The 16,932-nt window shown below is 35.1% G+C and overlaps 1 protein-coding gene across 2 annotated transcripts; it reads right to left on the bottom strand.

Moving 5' to 3' along the window:
- Positions 1–258: 258 nt before the first annotated feature.
- On the bottom strand, positions 259–6,413 carry LOC110734407 (probable galacturonosyltransferase 6). 2 transcript variants are annotated; one of them, XM_021914556.1, is made up of 9 exons: positions 5,983–6,413; positions 5,859–5,893; positions 5,693–5,734; positions 5,428–5,584; positions 5,246–5,319; positions 3,861–4,105; positions 3,177–3,534; positions 1,530–2,048; positions 259–981 (listed from the first exon to the last, which is right to left on the bottom strand). In XM_021914556.1, the coding sequence occupies exons 1-9, from the start codon at positions 6,092–6,094 to the stop codon at positions 706–708; spliced, it is 1,818 nt and encodes a 605-aa protein (XP_021770248.1). In that variant the 5' UTR covers positions 6,095–6,413; the 3' UTR covers positions 259–705. The 2 variants fall into 2 exon arrangements, with proteins under 2 accessions (XP_021770248.1, XP_021770247.1); XM_021914555.1 differs by having other exon boundaries at positions 5,693–5,740; positions 5,983–6,412.
- Positions 6,414–16,932: the final 10,519 nt, after the last annotated feature.

Here is a 16,932-nt window from a genome sequence, read left to right as displayed (position 1 = left end):
ATGATTATATTACACATATCTAGCTCCAGCTCCTTATACATTTAGGCAATTAGCTCTAAGAAAGCAAAGATATCATCACTAACCTACAGCTCAAATGCAGTTAGCAATCCTAGCATATCTCCGTGTAAATTTTGATACAGAGTAACCTGCTGTGAGAGACCGAGAGTTGAGGATTCACCCTTGATATTTCTCGGACTTGAGTACTCATGTTAAATGATCGTTAGCAGCTTAGCCAAGAGACAGACTGAAAGCAATAAGTTTCATTCAAATAAAAAGAATATCATATACCAGTACATAAAGCTGTCTTGATCGAGTTATATACAAGTAAAGCAACTGTCATTACAAAAAACTCTGCAAGTAATTTCTCATTTTGCTCACTATTGCTATAAGCTGGCTCAGATCAGCTCCCTAGAATACTCTGAGCAGGATACTGGAAAAGGAAAGAATTATAATTGGCTGAATTTACATGAATTAATTAGATGAAAGAATGAACTATTCTTGTATCTGTTTGTATGACTTGAAGAGTAGTTAACAACAAGCCAAAATTGGCAAAAGAATGTACTGTGAGTTGCCGCTGTTGGTCGAAATCCCGACCCTTGATATCATTGCAAGCTCCGACAAACCTTGTATTCAAGGAATGAAGAGCCTTCCTTCATGGGGTCTTGAAGAGCGTGTGAGCCAATTTCCAGTCTCAACTAAATCATATTACCCATGAAGATTACATTGTTGCACGTAGGGATGATCATAATTCGCGAATTTGTTCCAGTATCCTTTGAACTTCTTTATCCCAATATCCAACCAAGGTTTCATGATTCCATCATAATGTAGAACTGCTGCCTGTTCAATGTCCTCTAACCTCAATGCCGAATCAAATCCTAGCCCCAAAAGATGCCATCTTTGGTCCAAAGCCACAGTCTGATTATAGAAAGTGACCCAACCTAAAGGTAGACTTCCTGCCTTCCAAAGAGGCCTTCCATTGCCCTGCAACCAGATCCAATGAGGCAAGTCATGCAACGGTGATACATAATAACTAAGGTCATAGCAGAAATGTTAAGAATCCTCGGGTTGGCACCCTCGTGAGGAAGATGTAGAGAAAAGCGAAGGAATGCCATAAAAAATACTGCATCTATGACACTCATTTTATCTTTCTTGAGGGTTGTCAACTCCAAGGGTTAATGAAGTATTCACCTAGTCTTAACAGTTTCACATAAAAGAGACATTTTCTACTAGCGTAATTTATTAGTAACCACAACAAGAATCAATGCATAAGTCATTTTGAAAATCATGAGCAATTCAAGGAATTGTACAGAACACAGCCTGATCTTTGAGAACAAGATGACGGAAAGACAGACACAGAAACTGGGAAAATGGGAAGGGAAAGGGGAAAGGGGGTTGGGGTGATGAAAAAAGGTTGGATGAACAAAAAACATCATTAAAAATTAACCCAGATGCAACATGACCAATGAAGAAGAACAAAACAAGAGTGACAATATGGTACAATTAATGAGGAAACAAATCATTCAATTTACCTCTTGAAGGAATCTACGGTAGCTTGAGGTCAAATCATGGTGTCTCCACTGTCTGAGATCAAACAAATTCACCCCAAAAGCCCATGTACATGCATTGGCATCAAACTTCCTAGCCACCAGAGGATCTGAAAAATTGATGAACATCGCCATCCGCCTGAACGAAGACTTGTCTTCTTGACATGTCTCTACAGCACCATTAACTTTTCCCTTCATATCAATGGTCCAGAGACCACTTAAATCTCTTTGAACCACCACATCATGGTCGAGAAATACTATTTTATCTAGCAGTGGGAAAATTTCAGGAAGGTAAAAGCGTAGGTGATTAAGTAGAGACGAATATCTTGGATCACGGGAACCTTGCTTCTCGTGTGATGATTCATATTCCTGCCACCACTGAAAATCTTGCATATTTAGGACCTGGACAGTGGCTTTTCCAGGAGGATTTAACAAAAACCACATGGAGAAGGCAGGAAAATTCAGAGAATCTGTCAACACATGAAAGACAACTCTCTCCGGTTCCTGCAAGCAATACGAATGTAATGTCATATTTAAAGTGATAATCTGAGGGCAAATATAAATATATAAGTCTAAAATGAGTAGGCACATATAGCCAAAAGATTATGGCAGACTCAACAGAAATACAACAGGCAGTACATTGATTTCTACTAGAGTCCATCCTGGAAGTAAGGCAATTATTAAATGGAATCTGCTGAAACTATACTGCTAAAGCCTCACTCTTTTGGCTTCTTTTCGCCAAAAAAAGAAAAATAATAATAATAATAATAATAATAATAATAATAAATTAATTAATTAAAAAAAAAAAACAAAACAAAACAACTATTGCCACTAATAATGAAGAAGACAATAAGAAGGGGAGGAGTAATAATCCTAAACTTAGTCAATTAAGGCAATGATACGTTCGGATAAAGACCATTTCTACAACAGTCAGATGATCTGCCAGCCAACTTTCTGCTTCTAGTCAAGATATAAATATATAATGATAAAAGTATACACTGATTTTACATAAAAGGAAAGACCACAACCTTTGCAAACATCTCTATCCTGATCATCTGACTGTTGTAAAATTGCATTTAATGTTTTGATCTGAAACTCCCAAAGATACGTTAACAAATCCCTATTTTGCACGTCCCATCCATGAACATGGTTTAAAAAGTTCAAAATGTACAGTCCTAAAAGATATGATATGCAGTCCAATTCACTGCTGATATCAATAAGAAATCAGAACTCCAAAACACACAAAAAATCCATCAAAACACTAATCAGTTGCGGAGTAAAAACTAAGCGGCCTGATAGAGTTCGTCAAAAGAAATACCTAAGAAGTACTCATGTAGAAAACCCTTGTTCATAAGTTTCAAAAAGCAGATGCCTACTCAAAAAATAAAATTTAGATAGAGAGGGGACACATGCAAGAGACAATCATGAGTAAACACCATAATCAACACATAGTGAAGGGGTTTTTTCCAGCCACATAAAGATTTTCAGATATTGATTAAAGAAAAATGTATATAAGTAAAGTAGAGTGTAGAACCATAGAAAAGATAGAGGAAATGGCATTGGACACTGTGGAGTTTGCAATCACTTATGATAGAACCAAACCAACAGAATTAAGTGAAAGTTGGGGATTACCATGGCATTGGACACTGTGGAGTTCACAACCGCTGCAGCAGCCAAGACATTGTCAGAGAAGGTAACATAATGATGAAGATCAGGGTTGTAAACATTGTGTTGCTTAGGAAGCTTCTGTTTTTCAGACTGCAACATAAAGTAATCTGTAGTGAGCCGCATAGAAAGACAATGCAGGCCTTTTGGAGTTGTTCTTCCCGCAAGCTCTGTAAGAAATGTTGTCTGTTTCCTCTGCGACTGGACTTGTTCTTCAGCACTGTGTGTCATTGCACGGAGCTTATTAACCATGTTTGAGCAATCTGGAAATACATGATTTGCTTTTGACAAGGTGTTCTCCATAGATTTAATTTTCTGCAGACGGCTGCAAATACAGAAAAAATAGTACAACAGAAATTAGAATACATCCCATAACTTTTGATGACCAAATTTAAGGAGATACAGTACTAATCTTCTCACGAGGCAACAAGAATATATATACACGTTTGACATTAGAAAATCATAGCAATTAGCTACCGTAAAGAAACTATTTATGTTGATCACTTGCCCACAGTTTTCACAACTCGTCTAGTCATCCCTATCTACTCTGTTGATAACAAAGTAAAAGAGCTCCGAAAAGAAAACTAGGAAGATATTATTTTCAAGATACAGGTCACGACACATAAATCCTTGTACAGTCTGACATATTACCTTCTTGATAATTCTGAATCTTTTCTGGCTTCCCCCATTGCCCGTTCAACTTCTTTTATACGTAACTTCAACTCTTTCACTAAATGAGTATTGCTTGCAGCCGTAGCAAAACTCAAGTATGCCCTGGCCCTAATCACCTGATCTTTCATTTGCTTCACCTTCTCATCTGTAGCTTTCCGCGTATCAGGACGTGGAGGGGCCCGAACTCCATGATCATGTTGACTAGACATTTGATTTGAGTGAACCTGATACACCAAAAGGAGATGTAAATATGAGTCATGCGAGGACGATAGTTGACTACTGCACATTATCTATGATGTTTTCTGCAAGTCTCAGCTCTTCACATCAGAATAGAGGGTATTCTTGGAAAGGAAACATAATAATAAATTAGAACACTAAAGGATGACTATCTCTGAGGCTGACTAAACAATTTTAATGTGTGCTGGAGCAAAAATTTTGTCCTCTATCATTTTGAGCTATGAAGCACTCAGCATGATGTATCCTGTAAATTCTCACAACAGAAGTGGTCATGATACTTGATCCCCATAGAGGATAAATCTCAGCCATCAGGTAAAGTAAAACAATAGGAAACCTCGATTCAAACATGCCCCAATCTACCTATTACTACCAGCTCAAATTGTACGAAGAAAGGAGTTATGCTAGTCCATTAGTATCAAAAGTGAAAGTCATCAGCAACTGCTGTGAGCTAGCCACCTAAATGGTATCAATATATAAAGAATGGAGCTTCACCCTCATCCATGTCTATATTCATTACGGGATTTATCACTGTTAACAAGGTAGCTTTAGCTTTATTAGTCATAAGGCGTACCATTAGTTGCCTAGATAACTCAAATCACTCACTGGTGTCATGTCAGCAGCCAGCAATTGATGATGTGTAGATTGCTGCACTGCTTTTTTATTTTTGAAATGCTATAAATCACTATTGACCATCATTTATATAGTAGATAAGTGGTCAAATTGACATTTTCAGTCTGGGGTCAAACAGGCCAAGATGTGACAGGAATAAGAAACAAAACATCTCAAGAATTGGGTCACAACGTTGTATATTTGACAATATAGGCCCAGATATTTCAACTAGCTGCAACAGCTGAGCCCTACTAACTACTTGTGATAGCCTATAGTTGGTAAAGTGATTCTATCATCGGACTATTGAACAGTACAATATGGACAACCATAACAATTACGGCCAGGTTTTGTCCTCAAAATCCATAACTGCGGCGATCAAACAGGCATTAAAGGCTAAAATGTAATCCTAAGTTTACTCTTCAACTACTACAATAACAACATTCTGATATGATGATTCATGATCAATATGTGAAGTTCTATAATCATTTGTTATTAAATTTATTTCCTGTAACAAGTACCTCGTTAGTTTTCGTTACGAGTTCTTCCCTGAGTTGAATTGGCTTGACTTCTTCCCCAACAAGTTGCTGAGTTCCTAAAATGCCAAATCAATAACAACATTATCAATCCTCTCATCATCATCATCATCATAATCATCATATAGCTAAGAATCACCAAGCAAAATACAGTCAAGTCTACTAACCCCGACGTTGTGATCCAGACTCTGCCACCTTGCCGTCACTCGCCCTCGAACTCTGCACCGTTGAATCCCCACCCTGATTCTGATTAAAATTAACTACTGAGTAATTCTGATCTCTATAAACTTCTTGTTTAGGCTCTTTCACACCCTCCTTTGCTTCCTAATTTAGTTAAAATATTGAAAATCAAAATATTATCACTAAATCAAGCTGAACTAAAATCATCATAATAATCCAAAAATACACACTACATTAATTGCGCTTATATACCTGTTTAACTGCATTTAGTTGTAACGCATCTACCTTATATTGCTGCATCTTCAAAAAAAAAAAAATATTCAATTTCTTTGACTTAATCATATGCTCCGCATTAATCTATATACAAAAATGGAAAGAAATTAAATACTCCGTTAGAACGAAGAGAGAAAATACATACAATACTAGGTAAATCTTCAACGAAATTGCTACTTCCTGGAAAATTATTCACACACAAATTCAATCAGAAACATAAAACTATCATCAAAAAATAAAAAATGAAGATCAATAAACATAAAAATTACCTTCCGAAGTAAGAGTTTTCAGTCGAATGGAGACTAGAACAAGAGGAGCAAATACAGAAAGAGAGAGAAAAAAGAGGATGAAGATCCTCTGCCATCTTCGAAACCGCTTCATCAATAATATCAAATCAAATCAAATTAATCGAACCAAAAAAAAAAACCAAAAATCAATCGATTAACACGATCAAACAAATGAATCGAATGAACAAAAATGTGTAGAAAGAATAAACAAAATTAGAGGAGAGAGATCGACAGTTGTGATTGAATTTTTAGGGTTTCCTAAAAATTAGGGATTTGAAATTGGAAAAAGAATAATTAAAAATGGAAATTGATTGTAGAAGAAGTTAGAGAGAGAGAAAGAAGAGGAGGAGAGAGAGAGGTTCTTCCATGTTAGCGCTGTAATGTAATGTAAGGTAAGGTATCTTATTATTAAAGCGAGTGGTTTTAATTAGGGAGTAAATTATTTAATTAATTAATTTAGATGGGTAGTTAAGTGCGGAGAAGTGTTTACTTTCTAGTCATAAAGTGGAGCCCACACGCCATAAGTGACAACCCTGTGATGGTGATTAGTTTGTCACTTTTTCAACAGTTTTCCGGGACTAAATTACCTACCCACTATGTTTAGAATAGAAGCCGCATACGTTGCCATGGCCCTACGCTTGGTTTGCATCGCCGACATTAAGGTTATATTCAGATACTCCTTTTGTCCCTATTTTATTTGCCCCATTGCAAATAATTGGGTCAAATTTTAAAATTTTTTACCGTAAATTCTCATTAATCTATAAGAGATAATATAGTTAAGTGGAGACTTGTTGAATTAGTCTTATGGTATATTTTATTAAGGAAAAAGCTATATGCAACCATTAAGCTAAAAGTGAAAAGAATAGACATTAAATAAACATTTATTACACCGATTTACTTGTGAATTGTCGATAAATTTCCAACTTAATGTACTAAAAAAGAAGTATATCAAATGCTTATATGCAACCCATAAAGCTGCATATAGCATTACCCTTTTAATATCAACTTTTTTTATATAATTTTCATGCATATAGAAATGGAATTATATACGTTTTAAGATGCGTCTCGAAAATCATAAAAAGTCAAATGGGGCAAAAAAATAGCGACAAAGGGAGTATGTTCGATCCTGTGTAGTTTAGTTGACTTAATACTAAAAAAATGAAGAATTCATGAAAATTACGTTATGTTTTTTTTTTTCTTCAATTTTTTTTGTTGTTGATTCCAACTTTATATTTAACTTGACTTATTTTTGTCGGATTTTTATGTTAAATTGTTGCTGAGTAAAATAGATTTTACTTGATTAAGGCTTATTGTTAATTTAAATTTTACTAATTCATTTGTATATGTATTAAGGTATATTTATTGTACGAGATTTTCAATTTTACAAATTAAATTTATTATTACTGAATAAAAATGAATACATATATAATTATGCGTGCAGCAGGTTTGGCTGATATATTTTACTTGTGGCTGATATGTTTCATTTGTTGGCTGATATGGTTTTTGTGTTGGCTAATATATTCCTTTTGTTGGCTGATATGTTTCTTTTAAAAAAATATTTAATATGTTTCTTCTGTTGGCTGCTATCAGACATCAGTTAGCTGATATATTTCTTTAGTAGGCTGATATCTTTATTTTGTTGGCTGATATATATATTTTAATTGTTGGCTTATATGTTTCATTTTGTTGGCTAGTGTGTTTATTTCGTTGGCTTATTTGTTGATTTCATCCTTTTGTTGGCTAATATGTTTCTTGTGTTGATTGATACGTTTTTATTAATGCATGCTATGTCCCTAATGGGTGACTGATATCAAACATCAATTGGCTGATATGTCAATTTTAATAAATGATATGCGTCATTCATTGGCTAATATGATTAACAACATACAATATATTTTTATTTCCTTCTCACTTTCTCTCTACTCCTCACTCTTCTTCACAAAATCATGGGCAAAATCATATTAGCCAAGATTCCTTTCTCTTTCTTCTAATCCTATCACCACCAACACAACCGCCACCACACTCTCTCTCCTTCCTGCCGCAGCCCCCACCCACCACCAACACAACCAACCACACTCTCTCTCCTTCCTGCCGCAGCCCCCACCGACCACCACACTCTCTCTTCTTCCTGCCACATCCACGACGAAGCCCAACCGCAACTAGGCGGAGTGCTCAACCACGCAAACCAAGCAGCGAACGCCTCCACCTCTGCCATTACCTCTGCATCCGTCATCTACTTCAAACAGAGCAAATCATCAATTTCGATTCAATAGCAAATTTTGAAACAATACCCCCCTTTGGATTGATTATGATTGTTTTATGCAATTGATGTGAATTTTTTATTTTGATTTAGATCCGGAAAAAAGGAGGAGCAGAGGATAGAGAAAGAGAAGGGAAGAGAAGAAAGAGAGAGAAAGAGAAGGGAAGAGAAAGAGTGTGTCGCACAAATAATTGCAAGATGATCATTACGAGATGATCATTATGAGAGAGTCTTAAAAAAAAAAAAGATGATAATTATGAGATAGACTCAAATCGATTGTTCGAATAAATAGTACTATTAATAGCAAGGAAGATATTTATAATTATAGTTTGGTAGAATTGCAAGGACTAATTAAGGAGTAACGGCTAATTAGTGAAGTATGTAGTGCGATCTTATGCTGCAATGATGACACTTTTAGTCTTTAGGAGAGATAATGCTAGGTAGGCAAGAATGCAAGATAGCGTAAACATTAATATGCATTCACTTCATTTTTCAAGAGGATGGTAAAATAAATGGTAATTGGTGAATGATGACCCAAATTGAAGAAAAATAACACTCCTGCATAGAGATGTGTACATACATGATGAATTGATGATGCATCATTGAAGTTTTTGAGATTATAACTTATTGATGAATTGATGATGTATCATTGAACTTTTAGTACTCTATTATCTAACGCCCCGGGGATACTCGTTAGTTTTTGTCTACTTAGTTATATGCTAAAGTAATTAGTCAAATGTAAGAAAAGTTTCATTTCAAACAAATGTTAAGCTGTTATAACTCCTTATAAGTTCTTACTTTTTTTATTATTATTATTTTTGTACCACAAAATTACTTCTTAATGTATCAATTGTCTACACAATCGATTTTACAACTTTTTACTCATATGTTTGATGAACTTAATTATATATAGCGTAGGAGTATTATATTATGTGTAATAATAGTAGAAAATGTAAATAATGCTCCCATGTTTACTGGGTGTATGACATGAAGATACATAATATTATTAACAATTTATTATACATATGTATAAGTACTCCGTATCGTTCTTAATTACAATATAGATGTTATCCATGCAAGAATTAATAAAACAAAGTTAAGTACTATCACCATAAACGGATTTCTGTAATTAGAAATCATTTTCCATTAGCTATGAGCCACTGAGCATGAAAATTTTCCTTTAGATCTCATACACGACCCACCTCTTGTTTGTTTGTTTTTCTATAAGCCGTTACCAAAATGGTCACAATATTATCGTTATGGCATTGAATGTATGAGCGGATGAGCCACAACATAAGGCATACTTTTTCCCTAAACAAATAAACATCCTTTAACCTGAAGGACCATAAATGGTTCTTTGCTTTAAGAATAGGATAGGATTGTAACTGTATTGCCCCAAAAAGTGCAAAAGGCTTTATGAGTCTCATTCTTTTTCTTCTTTTAGGCCACATTAAACCATTCAATTCCTAGACAAAATGTCAGCATTTTTATACGCAGCAGTTAAAAAAGTTCAATTTGTCATTAATGTGACACATGATAGAATAAAGATTTTTACGCAAATTTATAGAGTATAAAAGTTGTGAGTTTGTGACATGTAGCTTTTAGTTTTAATGGCCTATCCAAGTATCCGGTAATACAGAGTGATAGGTGGTGATATATGGAGTAACATTTTGTGAACTGCTAAACGTCGCTCTCAATTTACCAGACGTTGCTCTCAGTTTGACATGAAAGAATCATATTTATATTTTGCTCTCAATTTAACAGACGTCGTGAGTGTTGTGAATTTTCTGTTTTTTTTTTATTTATATACGAGGGGTAAATACAGAATTTCAAGGAAAAAATGCGAGCGACGCCTAGTAATTTGGGAGCGACGTTTAACAACCCCCTTATTTTTTGGTGTTCACCCATTTCATCCTTTAGGCTAATTTAGATTCGAGGATAAGTTATAGATGGTTAGGTTCCAGTCTGCTCCCAATTGTTGTTGCGGGGGATCGAACACACGGTGCTCCCTACCAAGTATAATCCCAATCACCACTATACCAACACCCAATTGGTGAGTAATATTAGGATTATAGGAGTAATAAACTTATAAGTAATTTTGTACAGTATTTATTTAGAAAAATGAATTTCAACATTGATTTTTATAAGGGTTATATAAAAGTGAAATCATCATTGAAGTAAAAAGTTAGTGCTAAATTTAACATTGTTCGGTTTTTACTTGTTTTAGTCTAATAAGTTTGGATAAATTCAGTTCAAAAAAAAAATAAATTCTAATAAGAATTACTCAAGTTCAAATTACAACCAAATTAAGTTTTAATAAGGTCTCATAAATTCAGATAAATTCAAATAAATAAAAATTAGAACACACCTCGATTGATAATATTATTTTTGCATGACATTTCAAATGCTAAATTTATGCTAGTATTTATTTATTTATTTTTTTTAATAAAAACCCATTAATTTATTTTATTATTTTATTTTTTTCATTGGGCAACTCATAGCCCACATGGAGAGTACTAATACTATGAGTAAAATCTGGCAGACAACCTTAAATGATGGTACTCACTCTACTCAGATTAGACTTTCAGTGGGCTGCATACATATGTACTTGACTACTTGTATATAGTTTGACATACGATCATTAAATCTATAAAATAAAGTTTCTTATACAATATTCATATTATTAAATTTGGTACACAATAATATAATGGGTACTCGTAGCAAATATTATATGAGTATGATGATATGATTGGGACATTATAACTAAAATTGTGCCACCATCGTCATCAATATTGACCTTATGTGTTTATGCGCATGTACCTTGTATGTGCATATTCCTTGTGATGACATGACGAGTATGTTGAGAAATTGGAAAAAAATGTTATTTAAATAAATAACTTATAAGTCATTACTTGGTCTTTTGGTTCCTTGTTTTGAATTATTGATGAATTCAACTTTTTTGTACTAGGATTTGTATATTTTAAAAAAACATAATAACTTCAATTTATATTAAATTTATATGTTGATACGAGTATACATCTCTTACAATGGATTCTAATAAAGTCAGAAGTATCATATCTAATAAGGTCAATTTCAATTGGATAAAAAATATGAAGTACAAGAAACTAATTATGAAATAAAAAGTAATTGCAATATATCATTGCTATGTTTATAAAGCCTAATGACAACAAATTACTCCATTAATTTTAAAAGTTAGAAAGCACCTCTAAGAATAATTATTTTATTTTAAAAAGAAATACAGAGTAATAGTATTGCTTATAATAATTTTCTCATATATTGGTAGTAAATAGAATTAGGGTGTGTTCTCTTCACTTTACTGGACCAACTAAACTTATCTAAACTTATTAGACCTTATTAAACTTATTAGATCTTATTAAACTTATTATTAGACCTAGTTGAACTTATTAGAACTTATTGGACTTTATTGAAACTTATCGGACATTATTAGACCTTATTATTAGACTTGATTAGAACTTATTAGAGCTTATTTAACTTATTGAAAATTATTAGACCTTATTGAACTTATTAGACCTTATTAAACTTATTAGGCCTTATTAAACTTATTGGACCTTATTGTAACTTATCTGAACTTATTAGACGTGAAACTTATTTTATAAGGTGAAGCGAATAGACCTTTAATGTGTCAAATAATTATATATAAAAAAGAAAATGGTTATCAATTTGAAATTTGGTGTACAAGTCATTCCAATGATACATAAAAATAAAAAAAATAAAAAAAATAAAAACCATTAATTATGTTCCGTTCTCATAAAATTGTATTTGTGGTCAACTAAAGCCTTTTCTATCTATATATCATATATATATATATATACTCCCTCTGCCCACAATTATCTGCATCATTTGCCATAAATGGGTGCTCTCTATTATGTGCAACAAATTTTTTTCTTTCCTCTTTTAGTAAATTTTAAAGAGTAAAAATACCATCTTACCCTTACTTTTATTTTTTAACTTTGTTTAACATCTTTTAATTACACTTACTTACCAACTAATTACCACCTTACCCCAGCCACTTCGCCGCCCCTACCACCGCCCAAACGAGCCCAGAGCACCAGAACCACCGCGACAAGATCCCAAATTGTCGCGCAATTCTCCGACCATCCCCTACCCCTTTCCGTCGCTACTAATCCACCACAACCAATAATCTAAGTTCGTGGAATTTGATTCCAGATCTGGGTTTCGTGGGTTTGGTGGTGGGTTTCGGTGGTCTGAGTTCGTGGGTTACGGTGGTCTGAGTTCCTGGGTTTTGTCATTGTTCGGCTCGTGGGTTTCAGTGGTGGGTTTCTGTGGTTTAGGTTCGTGGGGGTTGCGTTTCGGTGGTTTGGTTTGTGAAAGATAGAACATTGTTCGTGGGGTGGTGGTTTGGTTTGTGGGGTGGTGGGTTTTGGTGGTGGTTTCGTGGGGGTTGCGTAAGTGGGGTGGTGGGTTTCGTGGGGGTTGCGTAAGTGGGGTGGTGGGTTTGGTGGGGGTTTTGTGGGGGTTGCGTAAGTAGGGTGGTGGTTTCGGTGATTTGGTTTGTGGGGTGGTGGTTTTTTTTTTTTTTAATTTGGGTTAATTATCCCTTCTCTTTCATCTTACTTTTCAATAATTTTGTTTAAGAAATTTTGCCTAGGAGTCCGCAAAAAGGCTCTTTGGTGCAGATAACCGTGGGCGGTGGGAGTATATATATGTAAAATACTGATAAATTTTTGGATATTTTTCTATAAAAAAATTGTAAAAAATAATTAAAAAAAAGTGTAAAAACTATCTCAAGACATAGTCGGTACAAAAACTTAACCTTTTATCATATCCGACCATTTTCTTTCTTCCAATCGTTCATGGTCTTTTTGTGCACCTTTTTTCCCAATTATTTTGCTTTTTTGAACTAAACTTATTTTATTTGAATGATTTTAACATGAACATAACTAATATAATATTCAATTCTTTTAGTTGTAAAGAATTGAAAATAAGGCAAGAGGAACAAAACAATATACTACCTCTGGTTTTTTTTTATGTGCAACTTTCAAGCTTTTTGCGGTTCACGAAGCAAAAGATTGAAGGGCAAAGATTAATAAAAGTGAGTGGGTTTAATTAAAGGAGAAGGAGAGAGAAAGTGTGGCCACCTACATAGTATTTTGGTGGGAAAATCTGGCCAAAAGTACAAAGCCAAATTTTCCCCCTCAATTAAATCTGCCAAAAAATCAAGTACTCAAATTTTCCATGTAAAATTTGTTTCCCCCAAATTTTTCAAAAAAATCTGCCAAACTGAATTTTTTTTAAATTTCAATGGAGGCTATAAAATCAGTCTCCATTTCGACTTTGCCCCCACAATTTCAACATTTAATGAGGCTATAAAGGCAGCCTCCATTGTCACTAAATTCAATGCAACCATTAATGTTAGCAGCTGGGTGAAACATTCTAGCAAAAATCAGAGTTTCACCCAAAAAATTACAGATTTCTAGTTCACCCCTACGGTTAGTTAATTACACACTAACTACAATGTTCAAAGATTTACAAAAAAAGGCTGCTCTGCTGTCATTGAAGGACATCTAGGTCATCTTCATCTTCATCTTCACCCAAGCAAAAATCAGCAGGCCCCTTATCATCATCTCCCTGTGCTGATTAACACAAACACATGGCAGAGTATGGTGATTTTGTTTTTTTCGATGTTGAACACATACTAAATGAAGAACAGATGGCAGAGTTGTGGTTTGAAGAAGAAGAAGAAATGCAGGATGCAGGCTTTTGGGGGTATGAATCAGAAGATGACAGTGAAGGTGAGGTTGATGGCTCACAAATGCAACAACAAACACAACAAATGCCACAACAACCACAACAAATGCAACAACAACCCCAAGAAATGCAACAACAAATTGTATGCATAAAGCAACTGCCAATGCAAAAGAAAAGGCAAATTGTAGATGCAATATTGGTGAAAATGAACAATGGCATATTACCTAGGGGTCACTTGAAGCAGTTATCAACTCAATTCAACGTACACAAATCAACAATAACAAGAATATTCACAGATATAAAGAAACAGCTGGCAGAAGGGGACTTGATTGATGTCAGGACTAAAAAAATTGGCAAAACATGGAGAAAGCCAATGGAAATTTCTGATGAAATTCTACAGTCAGTCCCATTACATTTAAGGCAGACTGAAAGGAGCTATGCAGGAGCACTGAAGATCAGTCATAGCACAGTTCACAATTTGAAGAGGAGAGGAAGGCTAAGAACACACACAGCCTGCAACAAGCCAGCACTGTCATCAGACCATAAGGTGGCCAGACTTAGATGGATTTTGTCACACATAAATCCATTTACAAGAAATCAGGACCCCACATTTGTTGACATGAGGAATGTCATACACTGTGATGAGAAGTGGTTCTACTTGAACCCTGATAAAAGGAGGTTTTATCTACTGCCAAGTGAGGAGGATCCTTACATGGCAGTTTAGTCAAGAAGATTCAAGCTAAAGGCCATGTTCATGGCAATTATAGGGAAGCCATTATATGGCATAGATGGTGAAATGTTACATGATGGGAAGTATGGCATCTTCCCATTCACTGTGCAGCAATTAGCACAGAAATCAAGCAAGAAAAGGCCAAGAGGGACTTTGGAAACAAAGGCACTACAGAATATAAACAGAGAATTAATCAGGGAGATGTTGCTCACAAAAGTTATTCCAGCCATCAAGTCAAAGTGGCCAGAAAGTCTGGCCAAGGATGTGGTAATCCAATGGGACAATGCTAGGCCTCACCAAGTTCCAAGGGATGCAGAGTTCATTGAAGCTACTACCACAAATGGCTTCAACATTCAATTTATTTTTCAGCCAGCACAATCACCTGATTTGAATGTGCTTGATTAGGGGCTGTTTAGGTCTATACAATCATTGCAATATCAGTCTTTTCCTAAAGACTTAGATGAGCTTGTCCAAAAGGTGAAAGACTCTTATGACACATTCAATCCAGAGGTTAACAAGTACATCTAGGTTACTTTGCAAAATTGCATGATTAAAATACTGAAGGCAGAAGGTGGTAACAAGTACAAGATTCCACATATGAACAAGAAAAAGCTTGAGAATATTGGCATTCTACCAGAAATAGTTGTAGTCCAGAAGGAGGTAGTAGTGGAGGCTGTGGAGTATCTACACACTATGTTTAGGCCAGCTAATCAGGGCAATGAAGAAGTCACAGAAGAATTGGAGGTGGATGCAGATTAGGGGACTCAATACAAGAAAAAGACAACACATGTACTGCCACACATAACCACTTACCTATGTAAGTTTGTTTATTTGTGTTTTATTTCAAATGTTGAAGTACCAAGTGGTTAGGTGTATTTTGTTGATTACAATTATCAAAACATGTAAGGCAGTATGTTGTAAAGTCTTTAGATTATGGTATGGTCTTTTGTAATGTACTTTCTTAATTACTCAAAGGTATGCTCTTTTGTACCCACATTTTAAATGGTAGCAATGAATGACAAAGACAGACAATTGTTGGGGCCATTCAATCCATCAGAGGGGTTAATAGTCATTATTGAATACTACACTAATGCACAAGGATACCTCAACAACAACTGCATTATGCATGTTGTTGGAGCAATTCACTTGTGCTTAGTCAAATTCAATGGAGTCCTTCATCATGTGGATTTGGGTAAGGTGAATGTCAAATCAGATTATGGGACTCAAAACAAACCAGGACCTATTAACAGGGGACTCATTGTAAGGGACTCATTGTAAGGGACTGACTAGGAAGAAATGTTACATGTAGAAGATACCAGCCTCATCATTCATCAATCAAATCCACTTTGCCAACATCATACATCCCAGTCAACAACAACACAATAAACTCAACACATCCAACCTCAAACACAACCCAATTAAGTCCATGGCAGTCAACAACAACACAATCACCTACACACACCCAACACAATACATAAGCCAATTAAGTCCATGGCAGTCAACAACAACACAATCACCTACACACACCCAACACAATACATAAGCCAATTAAGTCCATGGCAGTCAACAACAACACAATAAACTCAACACAGCCAACCTCAAACATAACCCAATTAAGTCCATGGCAGTCAACAACAACACAATCACCTACACACACCCAACACAATACATGCCCATCAACTCACTTCCAAATCATCAACATAAAAATCACTACAAATCAGAGTATTTGAAACCCAGTACATTCCAACAAAAGAAGAGAACGGGCAATTCATACAACATCATTAAATAAACTCAACCAACCATAGTATCCACACACGCATCAACCCATCAAATTACCAATAGTACACAGCAAAATAACATAACCAAGGGTAACACCAAAAACCCTAAAACCCATCATGCAACCAGATCTAGTCAAACATTCCCACAACAACAACCAAACAACAAAGCAAACCAATACAGTATGGAAAAAATCAAAAAATTAAGGTAAATTTTTTTAAAAATAAAAATAAAAATTAAGAGTTGGGGTTAGGAACAGTTATGCAAGGGTCAGTGCTCATCCTCCTCATCAGAGGAAAGCACGACGAATTCTCGCTCCGGCAAACCCCGAATACACCTCAGAGCCACCAAGGCCGCCTTCCTACGTGGCCTAATCTTCGTCGGTGGCCTGGAAGGCTCAGATCGGGCCTCGGGA

Source organism: Chenopodium quinoa, unplaced genomic scaffold (assembly GCF_001683475.1).
Source record: "Chenopodium quinoa cultivar QQ74 unplaced genomic scaffold, ASM168347v1, whole genome shotgun sequence".
Lineage (NCBI taxonomy): Eukaryota > Viridiplantae > Streptophyta > Magnoliopsida > Caryophyllales > Amaranthaceae > Chenopodium > Chenopodium quinoa.
Note: the sequence above shows the minus strand (reverse complement) of the source record. Positions and strands in the feature narration are given on the sequence as shown.

Coding starts and splice junctions, on each gene's coding strand:
- LOC110734407 (XM_021914555.1), bottom strand. CDS start 6,094: ATGAAGCGGTTTCGAAGATGGCAGAGGATCTTCATCCTCTTTTTTCTC. Junction 5,741..5,858: donor TTGAAGATTTACCTAGTATT/GTATGTATTTTC, acceptor TTTTTTTTGAAG/ATGCAGCAATATAAGGTAGA. Junction 5,320..5,427: donor GTCTGGATCACAACGTCGGG/GTTAGTAGACTT, acceptor TTGGCATTTTAG/GAACTCAGCAACTTGTTGGG.